This window comes from Eleutherodactylus coqui, chromosome 4 (assembly GCF_035609145.1).
Source record: "Eleutherodactylus coqui strain aEleCoq1 chromosome 4, aEleCoq1.hap1, whole genome shotgun sequence".
NCBI lineage: Eukaryota > Metazoa > Chordata > Amphibia > Anura > Eleutherodactylidae > Eleutherodactylus > Eleutherodactylus coqui.
This window is the reverse complement of record NC_089840.1, coordinates 148,824,757-148,845,620: the sequence shown is the minus strand read 5'-3', so window position 1 is coordinate 148,845,620 and position 20,864 is coordinate 148,824,757. Positions and strand designations below refer to the sequence as shown.

At 43.7% G+C, this 20,864-nt stretch overlaps 1 protein-coding gene across 2 annotated transcripts in view; it reads right to left on the bottom strand.

Annotated features, from left to right (window-relative positions):
* PRICKLE4 (prickle planar cell polarity protein 4) overlaps nucleotides 1-20,864 on the bottom strand; it is a 56,576-nt gene that overhangs the window by 23,397 nt on the left and 12,315 nt on the right. For both annotated transcript variants that reach the window (XM_066600288.1, XM_066600289.1), the window contains exons 2-4: nucleotides 6,969-7,120; nucleotides 4,324-4,425; nucleotides 893-1,030 (exon numbers count right to left, since the gene is read on the bottom strand). In XM_066600288.1, coding sequence (XP_066456385.1) covers nucleotides 893-1,030; nucleotides 4,324-4,425; nucleotides 6,969-7,073 — 345 coding nt within the window. In that variant the 5' untranslated portion in view covers nucleotides 7,074-7,120. The remainder of the gene's footprint in view (nucleotides 1-892; nucleotides 1,031-4,323; nucleotides 4,426-6,968; nucleotides 7,121-20,864) is intronic.

The following is a 20,864-nucleotide window of genomic DNA, read 5'->3' as shown; positions in this document are numbered from 1 at the left end:
ACGGACAGGTGATCACATGGCATCTGATGTAGGTTGTCCCTGATCCTCTCAGGCACAGCTCGGTGACACGGCAAGTGTCAGAGGAGTTAGTGAAAGCAAAGCTACAGTATCTCTAAGGCAAAACAAGGGATGTCCTGTCATCTTATGAAGGCTGCTAGAGTTTTACATTCCCAGATACTGCAAAATATGTTCATCCCTTAGAGAATAGAATTCGTAGAATGTCTCAATCGCATTTAATGCATGGAAGAAGGGAAGGCATTAAACAAAGGTTGTAAAACTAATTTATTCCTTTATTAAAAAAAAAATATAGGAATCCAATCCTGGCCATCCATGCAAGTGAGGGTTCAGGACGGTCCCCACTGTCTGACTGTTTACTGTGGATATGTCCTCATGCTTATCTCCCCCTCCTATTATTTACTTTACCTTCTTGTTGTTTGACCCTTCTTCTTCCCTAAGTAATCCTGATTTTTTACATGGCTTCCATTGCCAAATTGGTATCTAGGCTAGCTGTGTGTCATACAGACGTAGCAATCATAAAAACGACTAGCACTCTGTAATAACTACATCGTACTACAAATACTGTAAATCAAGTTAAATTAATGCGGTAAGTGTCAGGTTAAAATAGGTTTCTGCTTTGTCGACTGCTTCGCAATTGTGTATTCAGTGTCCTTGCGGCCCTTTGTGATAAATTGCATTTTTATTAACATAAAATTATAACCTTACAAGGTGCTACTTGCATTTGTAGCTGGGGTGGCAAATACAGGTATGATTTAGAAACCCCCAAACACCCCCTACATAGAGGTTCAGCAGTTTTGCAATGTCCAAACTGCTGACAGACTATCTTTACATTTGCTTAGCGCTGCATGAACAATAAGACGTATTGCCCACTTACCCTTGTACAGCAGCTGTCAGAAATGTCTACAGTGACACGCACAATGGCTCCGTGTCTCATAGAATGGGCTCTCCGATGTGTGCTGAATTTTTGAAGTTCCCTCCGTTCAAGCTCTCCCAAAGCAGTACAAAACTTTTCCTGAAATACACAAGAATGGGGGAAAATATTTAGCCACCACTTTAAGTAAGAAACAAAAATATATTACATACATACATACATCTATATATATATATTTTTTTTTTAAATTTTTAATATATTTCACTGCTTACACACACTGAACGGACACTTATTAAGCCTCCACAGGCATAATTTATTATCCACAGGCCCCTTTATTAATGTCCACAGGCATAATTCATTTAGCAAATCCGCGCGTGTCTTCTGCGGGTGCAGATCAATCAGTGACCATCGACGGTTAATTAACAGCTGCAGATGTGATTTATTTTGATTTGCGGCTGTTAATTAACGTGTGGCTAAAAAAACCACAGCATGCTTCATTTTAACTCGGATCACGTGCAGATGGGCCCCATTGATCTCTATGGTTGCGGGAGATCCACAGTGCATCCGCAAATACATTTGCGGATGCACTGCAGATTTGAAGGTTAAATTCAATTGGGAAGGCAGGAAAAAGGGTGAAAGGTGGGATTGCATTTTTTCACGCACGGATGATCTGCAGTGCATCCGCGCATATCTGCGTGTGAAAAATCCGCAATCCGCGATCCCCTGCAAGCCAAAAAAATTAAAATTTAAAGCAGTGCGTCCACTGTGGAACCTGAATCAAATATCCGTGTGGCCCATATTATGCCTGTGGACATGAGGCCTTTAGGCAAAATTGAATTGTGGAATCCACATGGGTCACCTATGCGGAAGTTCCGCAGTTCAATATGCCCATGGACATTCATTGGGCATCCGCAGGTAATTAAATACCCGCAGATGTAATCTTGTCCTGCTGTGCAGATCGCACGCGCGGGATTAAAAAAAAAAAAAAAATATTTAAATTGCAGCATGCTCTATTTTCTGCAGTTTGCCACATGGACGGCTTCCATTGCAGTCAATGGAAGTCGTCCAATCTGTGGCACGGCCAAGGATAACACTGTGGCCGTGCCACAGATCCATGGGAAAGCAGATTTTTAAAAAATCTGCAGAAGAAAGAAGATCCGGCCGCAACGGAGGAGACCCGCGCCGCGCCCAGACAGGTGAGAAAATGTCATTTTTGGCCTCGTGGCTGTGGGTACGGCTGGAAACCGCTGCGGAATTCTACACTTAAAATCCATGCGTGCCCGTGGACATGAGGCCTTAGGGTTGCTCATCTAGTAATGTGTTCACCCGCTTTGGCCTTCAGAGCCGGGACTATTCATGGAATAGATCTCAATACGTGCCAAATTCTGACCTCCCACTAGTATGAAGCACAGAAGTCTGGATTCATCTGACCAACAGATGTTCTGCCTTTCTGCTTCTTTTAGACACAATGGCGCTGGAACTGGTCATCTGCTGTATGGCCCTTCTGTGCCAAGGAAAGACATGCTGTGTTCCCACACATTCGGTGGAACATCAGTCTTGTATTTAATTGCATACTCTCAAAATCATTGCAAGAGAACCCCCCCACGGTTGGCAGTTACCGGCCCCGGCTAGTCCCACACCGATGACCAGGCCTTGTTCAAAGTCGCTCAGGCCATTCAAGTTTTCTATTCTATTGTGAATTCACACTGAAATTAATGTTATAACATGAGTCTAGCAGACAAACAACTATATAGCTCCATACGGACAAAAACAAACTTATGGCTCCTATGGAATATAACTACTATTATAATGCTCCTATGAACAAGAATACTGCTAATAGAATTGTGGCTGCACAAAAATACAACTTTTTCCACTGCCCCAATATTAAAAAAAATAAAAAAAATAAAAAAATATATATATATATATATATATACACACACACACACACATACACACACACACATATACACACACACTATAATTGCCATAATGGTCACATCCAGTGACAGATTACATATAAACATCCAGAGTGCCATCCTTCACCTAGTGTACGGCTCGTATTACACTATTGTTTATGTGAATGTATTGCTGGTTCCATCCTGCTTTTCATCCTCCGTGCAGTAAATTATATGGGGACGGAAACCCAGGCGGCACCATAGTGGTGAACATGTGTCAAAGATAGATAAGGATGAAAACTCCGGGAGACAGAGACCAAAGTAGTGCCTGCCTCACATTCATCCCGGTCCTGGTCTCCATCCCCATTTCTGCATGTAAGTTGGAAACTAGGAAGGAAGCAGCTTTGGATTCACATAAGCTGTAGTATTAAACCAGCCGCTTACATAAAAACAGTATTATCCCAAGCACTGCTCCCCCTCAGTGTAATCACCCACAGAGAGGTTCCCCGAGTACAATATGAACCGCGCCATAGTCTAGTATACAGATGTGAAGCCTCCCTCGCAGCAAAGTCACATCCAGGGCCCCCATACACCCACATTGTGATCACATTCAGAGCCCCTCAGTATTATCACCCCATATATTTACATCGAATGTCCCCTCCATTCCCCAACCCAACCCGCAGTAAAAACATTCAAACCTTTTCCCCACAGTAATCACATTCAGAGCTTTCATAAGTAGATGATGGTTACAGCACAGAGTAGTAGTAATGGTATCTCCTGGTCCCTCATCTCTCACACTACTCTCTGCCAGCAGGGGGCAGTGTGTACATTGGGCCAGTCCACTAGCAGACCTACCTAGTGTGCAGCTTACCTGATAGATTTTTTTTTTGGTCCTTGAAGTGACAGCTTGGCTAGTCATAAATCGTGACAAAGCTGAAAATCTTACTGCCATCTGCAACTTTCTGTTCACATTGGTGACCATTTTGATCCCCATCTGCAGCATTGCAGCTCCTGTGTGCGCCCACAGGGGAAGAGATGACAGCAGCTGTATCACCTTTCCTCCCTCTGCCCCTCCTAGATCTCCTCTACACACAACCAGTACAACCCAAGATTCTGGGCTTTAGAATGAAACATAAGCTAAAGTCTTTATAGTCTAGCAAGCAATGGAAAGGACACTTTTGGCCACCACTGAGAGCCTACAGGCGCCTATGGATACGTGTGACTTATAGGCCAGAAGCCTTCCTGGTATAGAAAGCCAACACTGCAAATGAAGAGTGAATGCACCCGCAAAATAAATGGCTGAAATGACATTACAATCTCATCCACTGGAAAAATATCCAAAGTCAGCACAAATTCATGTATGTGCATCCTCAGAGAACATTGGTTAGCCCAAACAAACAAACCAAATCTACCATTTTAGCCATTCTACCGAAATGTGTTCATATTCCTAATAACGTACTGCTCCACTTCACCATTTCCATCATGTTATTACGCATTATCTTTAATTAGGATGTAAAGGTGAAGGTGCAGCTGGCTTACATCACAGTCCTGTGGTGGCAGCAACTGAAGTAAAGTCCGGGCAAACTTCAGTTCTTCTGTGTCGCTGTTGGATAACGTGCAGCTTAGAGAACTAGAAGGGGGCTGAGGAGACAAAAGACAAGTTGAACCTCTTAAGAGGCTTCCTTCCATTACAAAAAACATTTCCTGTAAACACTTTGCTATACAAATCACATCTCTGAGAAAATCCCCACTACAAAGACCCAATCCAGCTGTGGACCTAAAAGAGGTTTGCTCCTTCTCTCTCCATCTTTTCAGCAGGTTATACAGAATATTGGGACTCTCCTAAAAAACTGTCTGGAATCACACATGCAGTTTTTTTATCCACAGCCAGAAGTCAATTCAAAAGCAGATGGAACGCAGAGCAACAGCGTATAGAGGGAGGGGCACTGCCAGCAACAGCGTATAGAGGGAGGGGCACTGCCAGCAACAGCGTATAGAGGGAGGGGCACTGCCAGCAACAGCGTATAGAGGGAGGGGCACTGCCAGCAACAGCGTATAGAGGGAGGGGCACTGCCAGCAACAGCGTATAGAGGGAGGGGCACTGCCAGCAACAGCGTATAGAGGGAGGGGCACTGCCAGCAACAGCGTATAGAGGGAGGGGCACTGCCAGCAACAGCGTATAGAGGGAGGGGCACTGCCAGCAACAGCGTATAGAGGGAGGGGCACTGCCAGCAACAGCGTATAGAGGGAGGGGCACTGCCAGCAACCGCGTATAGAGGGAGGGGCACTGCCAGCAACAGCGTATAGAGGGAGGGGCACTGCCAGCAACAGCGTATAGAGGGAGGGGCACTGCCAGCAACAGCGTATAGAGGGAGGGGCACTGCCAGCAACCGCGTATAGAGGGAGGGGCACTGCCAGCAACCGCGTATAGAGGGAGGGGCACTGCCAGCAACAGCGTAGAGGGAGGGGCACTGCCAGCAACAGCGTAGAGGGAGGGGCACTGCCAGCAACAGCGTATAGAGGGAGGGGCACTGCCAGCAACAGCGTATAGAGGGAGGGGCACTGCCAGCAAAAGCGTATAGAGGGAGGGGCATTGCCAGCAAAAGCGTATAGAGGGAGGGGCACTGCCAGCAAAAGCGTATAAAGGGAGGGGCACTGCCAGCAAGAGATTATAGAGGGCACTGCCAGCAACAGTGTATAAAGGGAGGGCATTGCCAGCAAGAGATTATAGAGGGCACTGCCAGCAACAGCGTATAGAGGGAGGGGCACTGCCAGCAACAGCGTATAGAGGGAGGGGCACTGCCAGCAACAGCGTATAGAGGGAGGGGCACTGCCAGCAACAGCGTATAGAGGGAGGGGCACTGCCAGCAACAGCGTATAGAGGGAGGGGCACTGCCAGCAACAGCGTATAGAGGGAGGGGCACTGCCAGCAAAAGTGTATAAAGGGAGGGCATTGCCAGCAAGAGATTATAGAGGGCACTGCCAGCAACAGTGTATAAAGGGAGGGCATTGCCAGCAAGAGATTATAGAGGGAGGGCACTGCCAGCAACAGTGTATAGAGGGAGGGCACTGCCAGCAACAGTGTATAGAGGGAGGGCACTGCCAGCAATAGTGTATAGAGGGAGGGCACTGCCAGCAATAGTGTATAGAGGGAGGGCGCTACCAGCCATAGTGTAAATTTAAAACTTAGTGACCAGCCTATTTTGTGCCTGAAGGACCAAGTAGGTTAAGGTGTTGTATAACTTTTACATGTTTATTTTTAGGGGAAGAAAGGCATGAAAGGGGGCAGACATGTAGAACATTTGCTATTGTTTTTGGATTTTGTTTTACAGCGTTCACCATTGAATAAAAAGAACACATTGACTTTCTTACCTGGATCAGCACTATTAGCATGCTTCCCCAAAAATAAGACACTATCTTTTATTAATTTTTGGTGTGTCTTAAAAAAATTAGCAGCAGGTGTTCGGGTCCCTCACGATGGTCTCCGTCGCTGCTGCAGGCTTCCTGGTAGCGGGGCTTCAATAGCCCTCCTTCAGCATGCTAATGCTCTGATTGGTTAATCAAGCACCATGTCAGCCAATGAGAGCCGGCGCTCGATTGACCAATCACAGCCATTCATTGAATGGCTGTGATTGGTCAATCGAGCGTCGGCTTTAATAAAATCAGGATTGGGCTTATTATCGGGGAAACACGGTACTGTGATACCAAGTTTAGAGATAAAATATTTTTTATTACTTTTGCATAATGAAAACAGTGGACCGGACATCTTCATCAGGGATCAAGGACGGAAGTGGGAGTGCCTAGTTCACTGCTCTTGACATCAATGAGTGTGCCACGCTTCTCTAACACTTTTTTCTTCTCTTATGGTCAGGACAGCACATGATTTCCTGACCATAGCAGATGCAGAAAGTGTAAAGAAAGCGCTCCTAAAATCCTGCCATGACCACTGACGACGACATCCGGACCGCAGCAGTGATAGACAATTTATCAGTTGAAAAAATCCCGGAATACCTCTTTAATTTGTTTTTAATGTTTAAACAAATGGTAAAAACACTGCAATACCTTAATTTTGTTTATTAGTATGGTTCTCAGGAAAAGCGCAGGCCATCAAAATTCAACTTCTAGAAAACCCCTTAGGGTTTAGCATCATAAAATATTAGCGACTTTTAGTTACTATCCCTCACCTTAAGATTCGGATACTCTTCCAAGGCACAACCTGAATCACTGTCAGAGGAGGAAACAGTAGGTCCTGGGGATGGCACACTCTGGTCTGGAGTTTCTGGTGCCATTGGAAAAACAAGGATGATCCTCCACTAAAGGGCACGTCCACAAAAGCCTGTCAAGCAATAAGAGATTAATATTACAATACAAGTGACATTCAGAGATCTACCATATCGGCTGCAGGAAGCTGTCACATGTCCTCAATGTGCTAATCAAACCGGATGTTACCTCGATTACAGGAATTCCCAGAGTGAAATGTATCGTTTTAGGTTTCCCACATGCTCAATAGACTGTAAGGTTCAAAGTGCAATGCTTTTTTAGTCTTTAACCCATTAAGGACCAAGCTCAGTAAATTTACAGTGCCTGGTCCTGGGCTTAAAGCCTAGCTCTATGTAAAATTATGGCGGGGATTTAAGCCTCCTGTTAGTAACAGCTGATAACCCAGAGACGAAGGCAGGAGGGTTTTTTAACCCTTTCTGCCTTTCACTTCCCCGAGTACACAGCGCTCAATAAGCGCTATATGCTAGAAAGTGAAAGTGTTACTTTCACTACGGGAGCTGGGGGAGTCATGTGACCGCCGGGATTCCCTGCTACAGCAGATCTGCATGATCATACTAGACCCTGACCAGCTCTGTCAGTGGCTAATATCACCACAGGAGAGGTTTTCTCCCGTAACTGGGGCTCCTATGGATGCCCCAGCTACAGCGGGAAAGTGTCAAATGAAAAAAAAAACATGTGAATGTCCCCCAGAGGTCTTCTATGACGTCATGAGGGGCATAGATAGTAAAAAACATAATTCCATACACAAAAAAAACAATATTACAGAATAAAACAATATATACATAAGAACGAAAATACAGTAACCCAAAACTGTTGCCAACCAAAACCGTCGCTATAAGCGCCATGTAATCCAAAACCATACATATTATATATCAAAACGTCCGAAACAAAGAGAGGAACACGTTCCCATATTTTTTTTAATTAGTATATCTATGCTAAAATAAAGTAACTGTAAATGTTAAAAAAGAATAAAAATATAAATTTTTCTTTTAACTTTTAACCCCAAGGAAAAAAAAAAATAGTGAAAAAGATATTTAAAAAAAAACCAAAACAAACAATTACCCTATATGTCACGGGAAATGCGCCGGGCACATCCGCCGGGCCGAAGAAAGAAGTTTCCGGCCGCGAAGGAAGGAAGACCTGCATCGCCCGGAGCAGGTGAGTTTAATTCAGGTGCGGGTCTCCCGCGGATCCGGATGGCTTCCATAGGCTTCAACAGAAGCCTGCGGGAGCCGTCCCCGCGGGAGACCCGCGCCTGAATGGAGCATGTCCGGATTTTTTCCCGCACGCGGGACCAGGTATTTAACTACCTGCGGGTGTCTAATGCATCCCTATGGGGCACGGATCCGCGTGCAGGAAAAACGCTGCGGATTTAAAATCCGAATTTGCCCGTGGACATGAGGCCTAAAGGAAAAAAAATAGGGCAGTTTAAACCCCCCACTAGGGTAAAATCCCTAAAAAGTGTCTGGTCCTTAAGGTACAAAACAGCCTGGTCCTTAAACAGTTAAAGAATCATTTCAATCATAGCTAACCGAGAAGAAGACGGAAAAGATGAAATTTATAGATGGCAACTTGTCCATTTGCTTGGTTTCATCTCTGAGTGCGCTGACCAAGATAGAGGGAACAGGCAGTGACACTAAGAGGCAGATTTGTAATTACTAGCGTTTGATATGCCAGCCTTTAATCGATATATGCACACCAGTTAACATGGCACAATTTGGGCTGTCCATGAGCCCATTAAAATTAAAGCTACACCTGCGTAATTACCCCTTTTTTGCACCAATTTTTGGCCGACTTAATTATGCAGCTCCGATGGTGGCCATCTGATGTTAAACCCGGCTCCTCTTGAAAAAAGTTGAGAAAAGTGGCAAGAGTGCTGAAAAGTGAAAAAAAATATTCACACTTCAGTACAAAGAATGGTGTGTATCAGAATTTATGACTTATTTGTAACTCCCACCCAAGTACATCTCTATGTGCCACAGCCAATAGGCCTTATTTAGGATATGCGGTTATCATGCAGACAACATAACAGCTGCTGGTGTAATATAGAAGAGTTTGGCAGCTCCACCTGTATTTCACAAGTGATGTACGGTAATTATTGTCAGCGCCTCACATATTAATGTAGGTGATCTCTTCATATATCTTCCAATCACGACCTGCTAGGGGTACTTGAGAAGCACTAGCCGCTATTACAAGCCGAGTTCCAGCGATTGTGGCCGGCACCTGTATGAATTGTAGAGTCCTGGTGGCCACCATCAGCCCTTTTCTGCCTGGGTTTTGCAGGGGAGAAGCACTAAGGGCATGTTCACACGGTGGATTCCAACACAGATTATTCCGCATGGATTCTGCCTCCAAAACTGCTGCAAAAGTCTACGGCTACGCCACATTTCCCTGCCGCATATCCACATGTGGATTTAGCACTGGCAATGGGCAAATTACGTATTTGGAATTTGATGCAGAATCCGTGTGAAAAAGTGACATTTCCCTTCTTAACACAGAACCCAGCTGAATCACATCAGAGACTCTGCCTGTTGACATAGCTAAATATATGTGAAATTCCATAGCAAAATAATCTGCAAGATTATATAGCTTAGACGCGGAATCTAAACTGAAAACTCTGTGTCACATTCTACTGTGCGACTGCACACTTATGGCAGGCAGTAGAATTCCAAATCTGGGATGGAAATCAGTTTTAAATGGATTATATAAAGTCCTGTTTGATTAATGAAAACAATAATTGCAGTTTTCACACTGGCCACTAGGGCAAAACAAGCTGACAGTTCCTGGTCATTATGCAGCTCTTCTGTCAGCCTATCTTTATATACATAACAGGATGAGGAGAACCTTCCCACATTGGCAGCTGATGTATAGCATATGCACACCTGGGACCGACACCTCCAGAACTGCATCCCCTACACCAGCCCGACAACCTCTCCTACTCGCGACAGCCCAAGGCGACTGGGAATATGGAAACAGAGCTGGTAGTCCTATGCAGTTTCCGTAACGCCCACAGAAGAGAGTGGAAGGAGTAAGCTGCATCACAGGTGAGCCCCTCCAATGCCATAGCTTCCATTTTCTTCTATGGGGGTTAATAGAATAATGTAGATAACCAGCAGTCATGGAGAACAGTCCGATATTCTCATAGGAGCCATATTTAACCCCTTAACGACCACCAATACACCTTTTGACAGCCTGTATCAGCAGTCTATGTATGAAGAGAGATCGCGCTGCGATCTCCCTCCATACATGGCAGGAACTGGCTGTTTCTTACAGCCGAAACCCGCTGGCAACAGTTCTGATCGTCACGCTGCTGATTGGAGCTGTTAACCCTTTAAATGCTGCTGTGAATTCTGACAGCAGCATTTAAATCTCTCGAACATTGTCCCGTATGGCCCTCCACGATGAAATCGCAGGGAGCTGTGCGGGTGTCATAGCAGCCGTTGGCCTTCTGAAAACCCCTAGGGTTGTCATGGCAGAGGGTGGCTTGATAGACTGCCTGCCGATAGCAGTATGATGTAATGCTGTGGCAAGTTGTTGTCCCCTCTGGGGACTAAAAAAAAAAAAAAAAAAAAGAACTTTGTAATGCTTCTGTGGAAATGATTCTGATAAATGAAAAAGTACATGAGACAATCTCTTTAGGACTACTGCATATTATGTGTGCGCTGTACAATGTCACAGGCAGTACAATTTCACCGCCGTATATGGCAGTATGGCGGGTCACCACTGACTGCACAGCTGTAAAAAGCTGCATGACCACTGCTGCGCTTTACACTCACGGTCGTGGGAGCCTTGCCCAACAGTAAAGGTTTGTCACACAATTTCTCCTGCAAAATGCATGATGATAAAATGGTGCTAATGACAATGGTAATTTAGTAACCGTCCATCCTCAGAGCTTGACAATTGTTCATTTGTTTGCAAAAGTGTCCAGTGCGTGTGGTAGATACACATTTACAGTACGTTATTCTAATGCAATTGAGCATAGCTTACCAACAGTTACATTAAAGTTGGAAAAACACTACCATAAAAAAATTCATTGTAGATTTTGAATTGATGTCTTATAGAAGTACGTTTGCCGCAGAACTTAGTTTCCTTAGGTGCAGGTCTAATCCCTTAATTACATAACCTAAGTTATTTCCCCTTTTGTGTTCCAGCAGCCATAACTGCCATGTTTTCATCAGTGTGACATCTTGTATTTTGCAGGACAAGTTTTAGTTTTTTTAAGAACTAATTTCGGGTCATATAATACCTTTTATTCATTTTTATTTTACATGGGGCAATGAGAAGAAGAAGCAATTCCACCCTTGTTTTTTAAAATGTATTGCTAGTTTTACAGCCTTTACCATGTGGTGTATAAATAATATGTTGCCTTCAGGTCATTACGATTAGAACACCAAACTTATCAGAGGTTTTATTGTGTTACTACTTTTGTACAATATGAACCTTTTTTAGGACTACAAAAAGACAGTCGCCACATTCCAGGACCAGAGCTTTTTTTTCCATAGTCAGAGCTGTATGAGGGCCTGTTTTTTGAGACAACTTTATACCGTAAAACGGTACCATTAAAAGCAAAACGATTTTCTGATTATTTTTTTATTTCTGTTTTGCTGAAGCGAGATGAATAGAAAATCGTTATTTTGGTTTGGTTTTCTTTTAGGTTTTTTTAATGGAATTTAGTTTGCTAGATAACTAACATAATATTTTATAGTATGGGCTGTTATGAATGTAGAGCAAAAGTGCTCTCTGAATGATTGGGCTTATAGCCTGAACATGAAATTGCAAACAGCAGAAAAATAGGGAAGATCACCTGAAAATCAAAACTTACAGACATGAAACAGGGTGGAGTAGACCCTTTTTCTAGAGTATTTTTAGAAAACCTGTTGAAAACTCAGGTACAATTTAAAAATGTTTATATCCCAAGATATTCCAGGAACATTAGAATAACACCACCTATAAGACCTATTAGGGTTAATGCCCACGGCCAGATTTCTGCCATGTTTCACGCGGCGGAAATCCACGGCATTGCCCCGCAGCTTTTAGGTTCTATTGAACCTAATAGCTTAACCTTTTGCAATCCAATTTTGGAATCAGGATTTCCTAGGGGGCTTTCTCTTTCTGCCATTATACAATGGTGCCATCTGCTGGCTAGAGCCAATACAGCTGTATGTGACATGCTGGAGAGGACCCCGACTACAGAGTGGCCAGTAATCTACAGTAAGAATACCCTGCCGGACGTTTTCCGACATCGGAGCTGTAAAGGCTTCAATCAAAATGTCTTTAGACGTCAGACAATGGATTGGAAAGGGTTAATGCTCACGCTGCGGAATATCACCGTGGAATTCTGCAGCGTCAAATTACCCGCGGCATGTCCTATTTGCCGCGGGATTACGCGCTGACAGCTTCCATTGCAGTCAATGGAAGCCGTCCATCACTCTATACTTCCACTGTAGCACAGCAGAAAATAGCGTGAAAACGCTTCCCCGCCCACCGTCTGCGTCCGCGCAGCAGATCCGGAGGCAAGTATGGGGTCTTTGGAGGGGCGCCGTGACAGACCTCACTGCGGTATTCCGCTTGTGGAGCCCGTCACAGATGTGTGCATTGGGCCAAAGACTGCGGTGGGAATAAACTGGAATTTTTCATTTACAGTTAACACTTGTTCTGATCATCCCACCCTAGATGAATCCCCTGAAGGGTGTAGTTTACAAATTGAGGGGGCAAGTTTTTTCTCAAGTGTATTCACAAAGGAAAAAGAAATGTCACACGAGATGCAGGGGGATAAAACACACCCCCACGCAAAATATTGCTTCCTAATGCAGGAGGAAGTGCAGAGCCTGTTAAAAAGATTTCAATTCAACAAATTGCCAGGCCCAGGTGGAATACACCTAAGGGAACTAAGTGACGTGATAGGTAGACCACTATTTCTTATAATTAGGGACACTATGGAGACTGGGGTTGTACCACTGGATTGGCGTACTACCAATGTTGTTCCAATATACAAAAAGTGGTCAAAAAAAATTCCTGGTAACTACAGGCCGGTAAGTCTCACTTCAATAATTGGAAAAATATTCAAAGGGTTTCTGAGAGATGACATCCAGGAATACCTCCAGGAAAACAACGGCATAACTCCTCATCAGCATGGGTTCATGAGGGGGTCGATCATGTCAAACCAACTTGATCAGCTTCTACAATGAAGTAACTTCTATGATAGATCTGGAAGAGTCTATTGATCTTGTATCTCTGTATTTCTCTAAAGCATTTCACACCGTGCCTCATAACAGGTTAATATAAAAAATGAGGCAGCTCGGTCTGGACGAAAACGTGTGTATCTGGGTAAAGAACTGGCTCAGAGATAGAAAGCAGAGGGTGGTAATAAATGGATCGTACTCTGATTGGGCCACCGTTGCTAGTGAGGTGCCACAGGGTTCAGTATTAGGCCCCATTCTGTTCCGTATATTTATCAATGACCTGATAGAGGGACTGCACAATAAGATATCATTATTTGCAGATGATACAAAATTATACAAGGTACTTAATACAACGAATGACAATCTATGACTGCAAATGGACCCAGATAATCCGGGAACATGGGTAGATAAATGGCAAATAAAGTTCAATGTTGATAAATGTGAGGTTATGCACATGGGCAGGAGAAACGGATGTCACCAATATACACTAAATGGGGTACTGCTGGGGAAAAGTGATATGGAAAGAGACCTGGGGGTAGTAGTTGACTGTAGACTTAACCGGAGCAATCAATGCCAGTAAGCTGCTGCAAAAGCTAATAAAGTCTTGGGGTGCATTAACCCCTTCCCGCTCCAGGACGTACCGTTACGTCCCGGGAGCCTGGTACTTCCCGCAAAAGGACGTACCGGTACGTCCTGGAGATAGCACGGGATCACATAAGATCCCGGGCTATCCCGCAGCGGGAGCCGGCTGTCAGTCACAGCCGGCGTCCCGCTCCAACAGCGGGGAGACATCGGAGATGCGCCCGCCGCTGTTAACCCCTTCCCTGCCGCGATCTAAGTAGATCGCGGCAGGGAAAGAGTTCACAGAGGGATCGCGATCCCTGTTTGTCTCCGGCCGGCTCTCGCGATGTCATCGCGAGAGCCCGGCCTGCCACCATGGCAACAGGACGCCAGACACTGGCGTCCTGTATTGCCTGTACCTATAATCGCTGTACAAGCGATAAGGCATGGCAGAGCAGTAGCTCTGCCATGCCTTATGACAGCGATCATAGGCATACTGCTGCAAGTCCCTCAGAGGGACTCAAATAGTATAAAAAAAGAAAAGAAAGGTGTAAAAAAAAGAAAAATGTAAAAAAAAAATGTAAAAAAACCCCCTTTTTTATGCTTTTTCTAATATTAGCATAAAAAAAGGGAAAAAAAAACTAAAACCCCACATATTGGATATTGACGCGTCCGTAACGACGTGTACAAAAAGTTGAACACGCTTTTTATTTTGTACAACAAAAAGCGTAAAAAAAAAAGCTAAAAAACAGAGGCAAAATGCTAATTTTTAGCATTTTGCCTCACAAAAAATGCAATAAAAGTGATCAAAAAAGCCGTACATTCCCCAAAATGGTACCAATACAAACTACAGCTCGTCTCGCAAAAAATAAGCCCTTAAAGAGCTCCGTACATAGAAAAAAAAAAAAGTTACATGACTTTGAATGCAGCTATAAAGAAAAAAAAAAGATTTCCAAAAAAAAGGGGGTTTTATTGCAAAAAAGTGTAAAAACCTAAAAAAAATATAACAATTTTGGTATCGTTGTAACCGTACCGACCCGCAGAAAAAATTTAGTGTGTCATTTATGCTGCATGATTAACGCTGTAAAAAAAAATAAAAAAATCTATGGCAGAATTGATGCGTTTTCTCTCCCTGTTATCATTAAAAAAAAAAAAAAAATTTTTACGATATTGTCTATATACCCAAAAGTGGCACCGATAAAAACTACAGATCGCCACGCAAAAAACAAGCCCTTATACGGCCGCGTCCACGGACAAATAAAAAAGTTATGGCTTTTGAAAAATGGAGATGGAAAAATACCAAAAAAAAAAAAAAAAATCGCTTGGTCCTCAACGCCAAAATAGGCTGTGTCATTAAGGGGTTAAAAGAGCTATAGGAGTGAGGCCCGAGAGCATTATTCTTCCACTATATAAGGCACTTCTCAGGCCCCACATGGAATACTGTGTACAGTTATGGACACCGGTGCTCAGAAAAGATGTTGCAGTGCTTGAGGGGGTTCAAAGAAGGGCAACTAAATTAATAAACGGAATGAGGGAACTGGAATACCCAGGGAGGCACTCAAAATTGGGATTATTTACCCTGGGAAAAAGACGGCAATGGGGTGATCAAATGACTATGTATGAATACATTAGGGGACAATACAAGGATCTCTCCCATGATCGGTTTATACCCAGGACTGTGACGGTAACAAGAGGGCATCCTCTACGTCTAGAGGAAAGCAGGTTTCATCACCAACACAGAAGTGGGTTCTATACTGTAAGAGCAGTGAGACTGTGGAACTCTCTGCCTGAGGAAGTGGTGATGGCAAAATCCATAGAGGAGTTTAAGAAAAGATGAGATACCTTTCTAGAGTGCTATGATATTACAGGATATTAACTAACCAGCGGGGTTGTGGATCCGGGTCTTGGAGTCAGGTAGGAACTTTCAAAACGTTGATCCAGGGATTATTCTGACTGCCATTATAGAGTCAGGAAGGAATTTTTCTGCCTCATTGGGATTTTTTGGCCTTTCTCTGGGTCAATATTGAGGGAAGGTTGGAAACAGGCTGAACTGGATGGACATTGCTTCCTTTAAGCCTAACATACTTTGTTGCTTTGCTTTAGTTCCTGCAAAATACCTAAAAGAATTAAAATTCCAAAATATGGTTTAAAAAACTCTGAGGGGGTGCAGTTTTTAAAATAGGGTAATTTATGGGGTTTCTAATATAAAGACCCTCAAAGTCACTTCAAATTAATTGGTCCCTAAAAAAAATTTTGTGCCTAGAGAAACCTTACATTTTTAAATTGAACATTCTCTAAATCAATTTTTTTTTCTAACGGCATAGTTTACACACTTTTCTATTATAGGAAACAAAAGGGGCAACTAAAGATGGAATAGGCGGACTACATCACCCAGAGAGGTTATAGGTCTTTTTTTTCAGCCTAACATACTAGGTTACCATGTACACTTTACAAGGTTTGTTAAAATGCAATAAAAAAGCATATTTTTATATATATGCATATAAAGTACTAATGTGTCATTAGTTGCCTTTCATCTTCCATTCCTCCCCTCCTACTGTAGCATTAGCACTCTGACAGTGTACAATCACATGCACCTCCCTTTAACTGCTCTCCTACCGGTAGCAGCGCACACTCCCTTCCTGACTCAGGATGCCTCACAGATCTGGTCTTTCTGATATCCACAGTTAGCAAAACACATCAGAAAGATACACCGAGCACATAAAGCCTGTATGGTACATTGTAAATATGCCCAGATTACACAGCCAATGTAGACATCTCTCTCACTATTGGGTTAGAGTGCTTCCAGCCATAGTACTCCAGAGGTTCACAGTGACAGTTCTATACGGCTTACATATAATTTACAATAAAATGTTAGAAGTTGCATTATATATCTGCAGAGATACGGCTTCATCCTGCAGCGTCCCCACACCCCCCTTAGTTCTGCATTAATATCCAACTGTTACGACCTGTCAACTCCGCTGTCTAGTGGTCAGGCATGCTCAGGGCACGTAAAAATACTGTTTAACCCCTTAGTGACCAAGCCTGTTTGCGCCTTAATGACCAGGCCAAATTTTGCAAATCTGACATGTGTCACTTTAACATGGAAAAACACCAGAAAGGTTTTGCATATCCAAGCGATTCTGACATTGTTTTTTCGCCACATGTTGTGCTTCATTTAGGCGAAAAAAATAGACCGATAGAAATTGTGTTTATTTATTAAAAGCGCCAAAATTGGGAAAATTTTGAAAAAATCGTCATTTTTTCACATTTCCAACTGCAATATCTTAAATATGTGCAAACATAATATAGAAATTTTTGCTAAGATTTATATTTCCACCCGTTTACTTTATTTTGGGCGCACATTGGAAAAACTTTCGTTTTTTTTTAACTATTTAGGAGACGTACAAATTTAACATTACTTTTTAGCATTTTGAGGAACACTTTGTTTTCCTATACCAAGCCGAGATTGGAAAGGCTCATGAGTGTCAGAATAATAGATACCCCCCCAAATGACCTCATTTTAAAAACTGCACCCCTTAATGTATTCACTGAGGGGTGTCATGAGTATTTTGACCCCACAGTTTTTTTTCAGGAATTAATTCAATTTAGAGGAGAAAAAATAAAATTTCATATTTTTGCAAATCTGTCATTTTAAAGACATATTTTTTTCCTATAGTTTACATGAAAATCAGGATTTACACCCCAAAATGGATACCCCTATTTCTCCCGTGTGCAGAAATATACCCATTGTGGCCCTATTGTTATATCTGAGTCCACAACGGGGCCCAAAATGAAAGGAGTAGTCAGTGTCTTTCAAAACAGAAATTTTGCTTGAAGTCCTTTTAGGCCCCATAGCACACATGTAGAGTTCTTGAGCGACCAAAACCATAGAAACCCCCCACAAATGACCCCATTTTGAAAACTAGACCCCTTAAGGAATTTATCTAGGGGTGTACTGCATATTTTGACCCCACAGTTTTTGAATGAATTCAAACCAAGCAAAAGGAAAAAATTGTGATTTTCGTTTTTTCGGCAATTCTGTCATTTTAAAAACAGCTTTTTTTGTACAGCACACATATGAAGGAAGACTTGCACCCAAAAATGGATACCCCTGTTTGTCCCGTGTTCAGAGACATACCCATTGTGGCCCTAATCTTATGTCTGGATACACAACGGAGCCCAAAATGAAAGGAGCGACCGGTAGCTTTCGGAACACAAATTTTGCTTGAAGTCCTTTTAGGCCCCATTGCCCACTTGTAGAGTTCTTGAGCGCCCAAAACCATAGAGAACCCCCACAAATGACCCCATTTTGAAAACTAGACTCCTTAACGAATTTATCTAGCGGTGTACTGCGCATTTTGACCCCACAGTTTTTGAATAAATTCAAGCAAAGCAAAAGGAAAAAATTTGGATTTTTGTTTTTTTGGCAATTCTGTCATTTTAAAAACAGCTTTTTTTGTACAGCACACACATGAAGGAAGACTTACACCCCAAAATGGATACCCCTGTTTGTGCTGTTTTCAGAAATATACCCATTGTGGCCCTAATCTTATGTCCGCATGCACAACGGGGCCCAAAATAAAAGGAGTAATCGGTGGCTTTCAGAACATAGATTTTGCTTGAAGTCCTTTTAGGCCCCATTGCCCACTTGTAGAGTTCTTGAGCGCCCAAAACCATATAGAACCCCCACAAGTGACCCCATTTTGAAAACTAGACCCCTTAACGAATTTATCTAGGGATGTACTGCATATTTTGACCCCACAGTTTTTGAATAAATTCAAGCAAAGCAAAAGGAAAAAAATAGGATTTTCATTTTTTGGGCTATTGTGTCAATTTAAAAACAGTTTTTTTTGTACAGCACACATATAAATGAAGGCTTTCACCCCAAAATGGATACCCCTGTTTGTCCCGTGTTCAGAAACATACCCATTGTGGCCCTAATAGACTTACAGGACCCATGGCTAGGCCTACAATGAAAGGAATACCCGTTGGATTTCAGGGTACCACTGAATAAATTTCAGGCCCCATTGCCCACTTATAGAGCCATTGAGCGGCCAAAACTATAAAGAACCCCCTCAAATGACCCCATTTTGAAAACTAGACCCCTTAACGAATTCATCTAGGGGTGTACTGCGTATTTTGACCCCACAGTATTTGAATGAATCTAAGCAAAGCAGAAGGAAAAAGTTACGATTTTCAATTTTTTTGACAATTTTTTCAATTTAAAAACAGTTTTTTTGTACAGTGTACATAGGAATGAAGACGTTCACCCCAAAATGGATACCCCCGTTTGTCCCGAGTTCAGAAACATACCCATTGTGGCCCTAATCTACTTACAGGACGCATGGCAAGGCCTATAAAGGACGGAACACCTGTTGGATTTTAGGGCACAACTGAATAAATTCCAGGCCCCATTGCTTATTTGTACAGAATAAAGATTGACTCCCTAAAAATTCCCCCCCTCCCCCTCCACGCCCTTTTTGGCGTTCGCAAATCTTAGATAAAAGTAAAAATGTGAACTGTGTAGTATTTCCAATGACAGGGGTAATTACGGAGGCTGGTTGGAATGGGCCCATGGGGCAATAAAACCGGGTATCCCCCCCCCCCTCCTCTCATGCTTTTTGGGGGTATTTCATGACCTCAGCGGCGGGGATGGGGTGTAAAAAGTGGCGTTCCGTGAGTCTCCGTAAGCTTGATGAGGTGCGGCGGTCTCACACAGAAGGCGCTCAACAAGGTGCTCCTGGAACTGCAGGAAAGCGAGCGTTCCCGGGGCTTCTTGTAAAATACGTCTCACAGGTAGCGGTCTGAATAACGCCGGGCTCACGCGGGTGCAGGCGGAATCCGCTTGCGGAGGCCCACAGCGGATCCCATCTGTGAGCCCGGCTGTGACCCTGCGTACGGCTGCGTAATGTACTGCGCATAACTGCCTACTCACACAGGCGGTCATGCACAGTACACCTTTGTTTGTATTTCCCGCACCATCGCTTAGCGATGACGCGGGTACCCGCAGCCCGTATACAACGTAGTTGCGTATGGGCTGCGGGTATATTCGCAACCATGGAGCACAATGGGCTCTATGTTGCCGATATCCGCAGTAAAATAGAACCTGCTGCGTTCTCTTTTCTGCGAGTGGATAACGCAATTCTGACCCGCTAATGTGAGCGGAATTGTGTAATCCAATGCGATTGATCTGCGTATTACCACGGATCAGACGCATGCGGAATCCGTCATTCCTATCCGGTCATGTGAGACCGGCCTAAGGTAGATCGCTACCTTTTTATCACGTGACTGGGGAACGCTCAACGAGGCCCCTGGTCACTGCTCCAGGCTCTCGGCGACCGTTGGTCGCTGGGAGCAAGGAGATTTTAAGTTTCCTGGGCTCCCTGACTCCTGCGCATGTGTCCGGCTTTTTGCCGGCAATCGCATGTGCAGAATCCTGGAAGGTCCACGGAGGAAGATTGCGTCGGGATTCAAATACGCAGGCCTCCGGTAAAAAGTTTCATCTCCTCTCACCGATCGCATCAGTGAGGGGAGATGAAACTTCAAATTTTTTTTTTTACTTTTACGTGATCGCCATTATTGGATAATGGCGAACACGTGACCAGGAACCGCTCACCGCGGACCCCCATTAAATCTCCATGCTCTTGGCTACGTTTTGTAGCCAGGAGCAGGGAGAATTTAAATTATCCTGGCAATCCACAGCTTTTGCGCATGCGCCCGCCATTTTGGCGACGGGCGCGTGTGCAGAAGCTGTGGTAAGGTCCGCGGATAAATCTGGGGGCCTTAGGTACGTACTTTCATCCTCCCTCACGGATATGATCCATGAGGGGAGATGAAACGTACGCTTTTTAAACTTTTTTTAACTTTTTTTTTTTTTAACTTTTTTACACTTTATTTTCACTTTACATGATCACTGTCATCCATTGGATGACAGTGATCATGTCCCCGGTATAATCTCTCTGCTCCTAGCTACACATGGCAGCCAGAAGCAGAGGGATTTTAAATTCCCCGGGGCTCGAGCCCGTCTGTGCACGCGCCCGATGTCAATCATCGGGC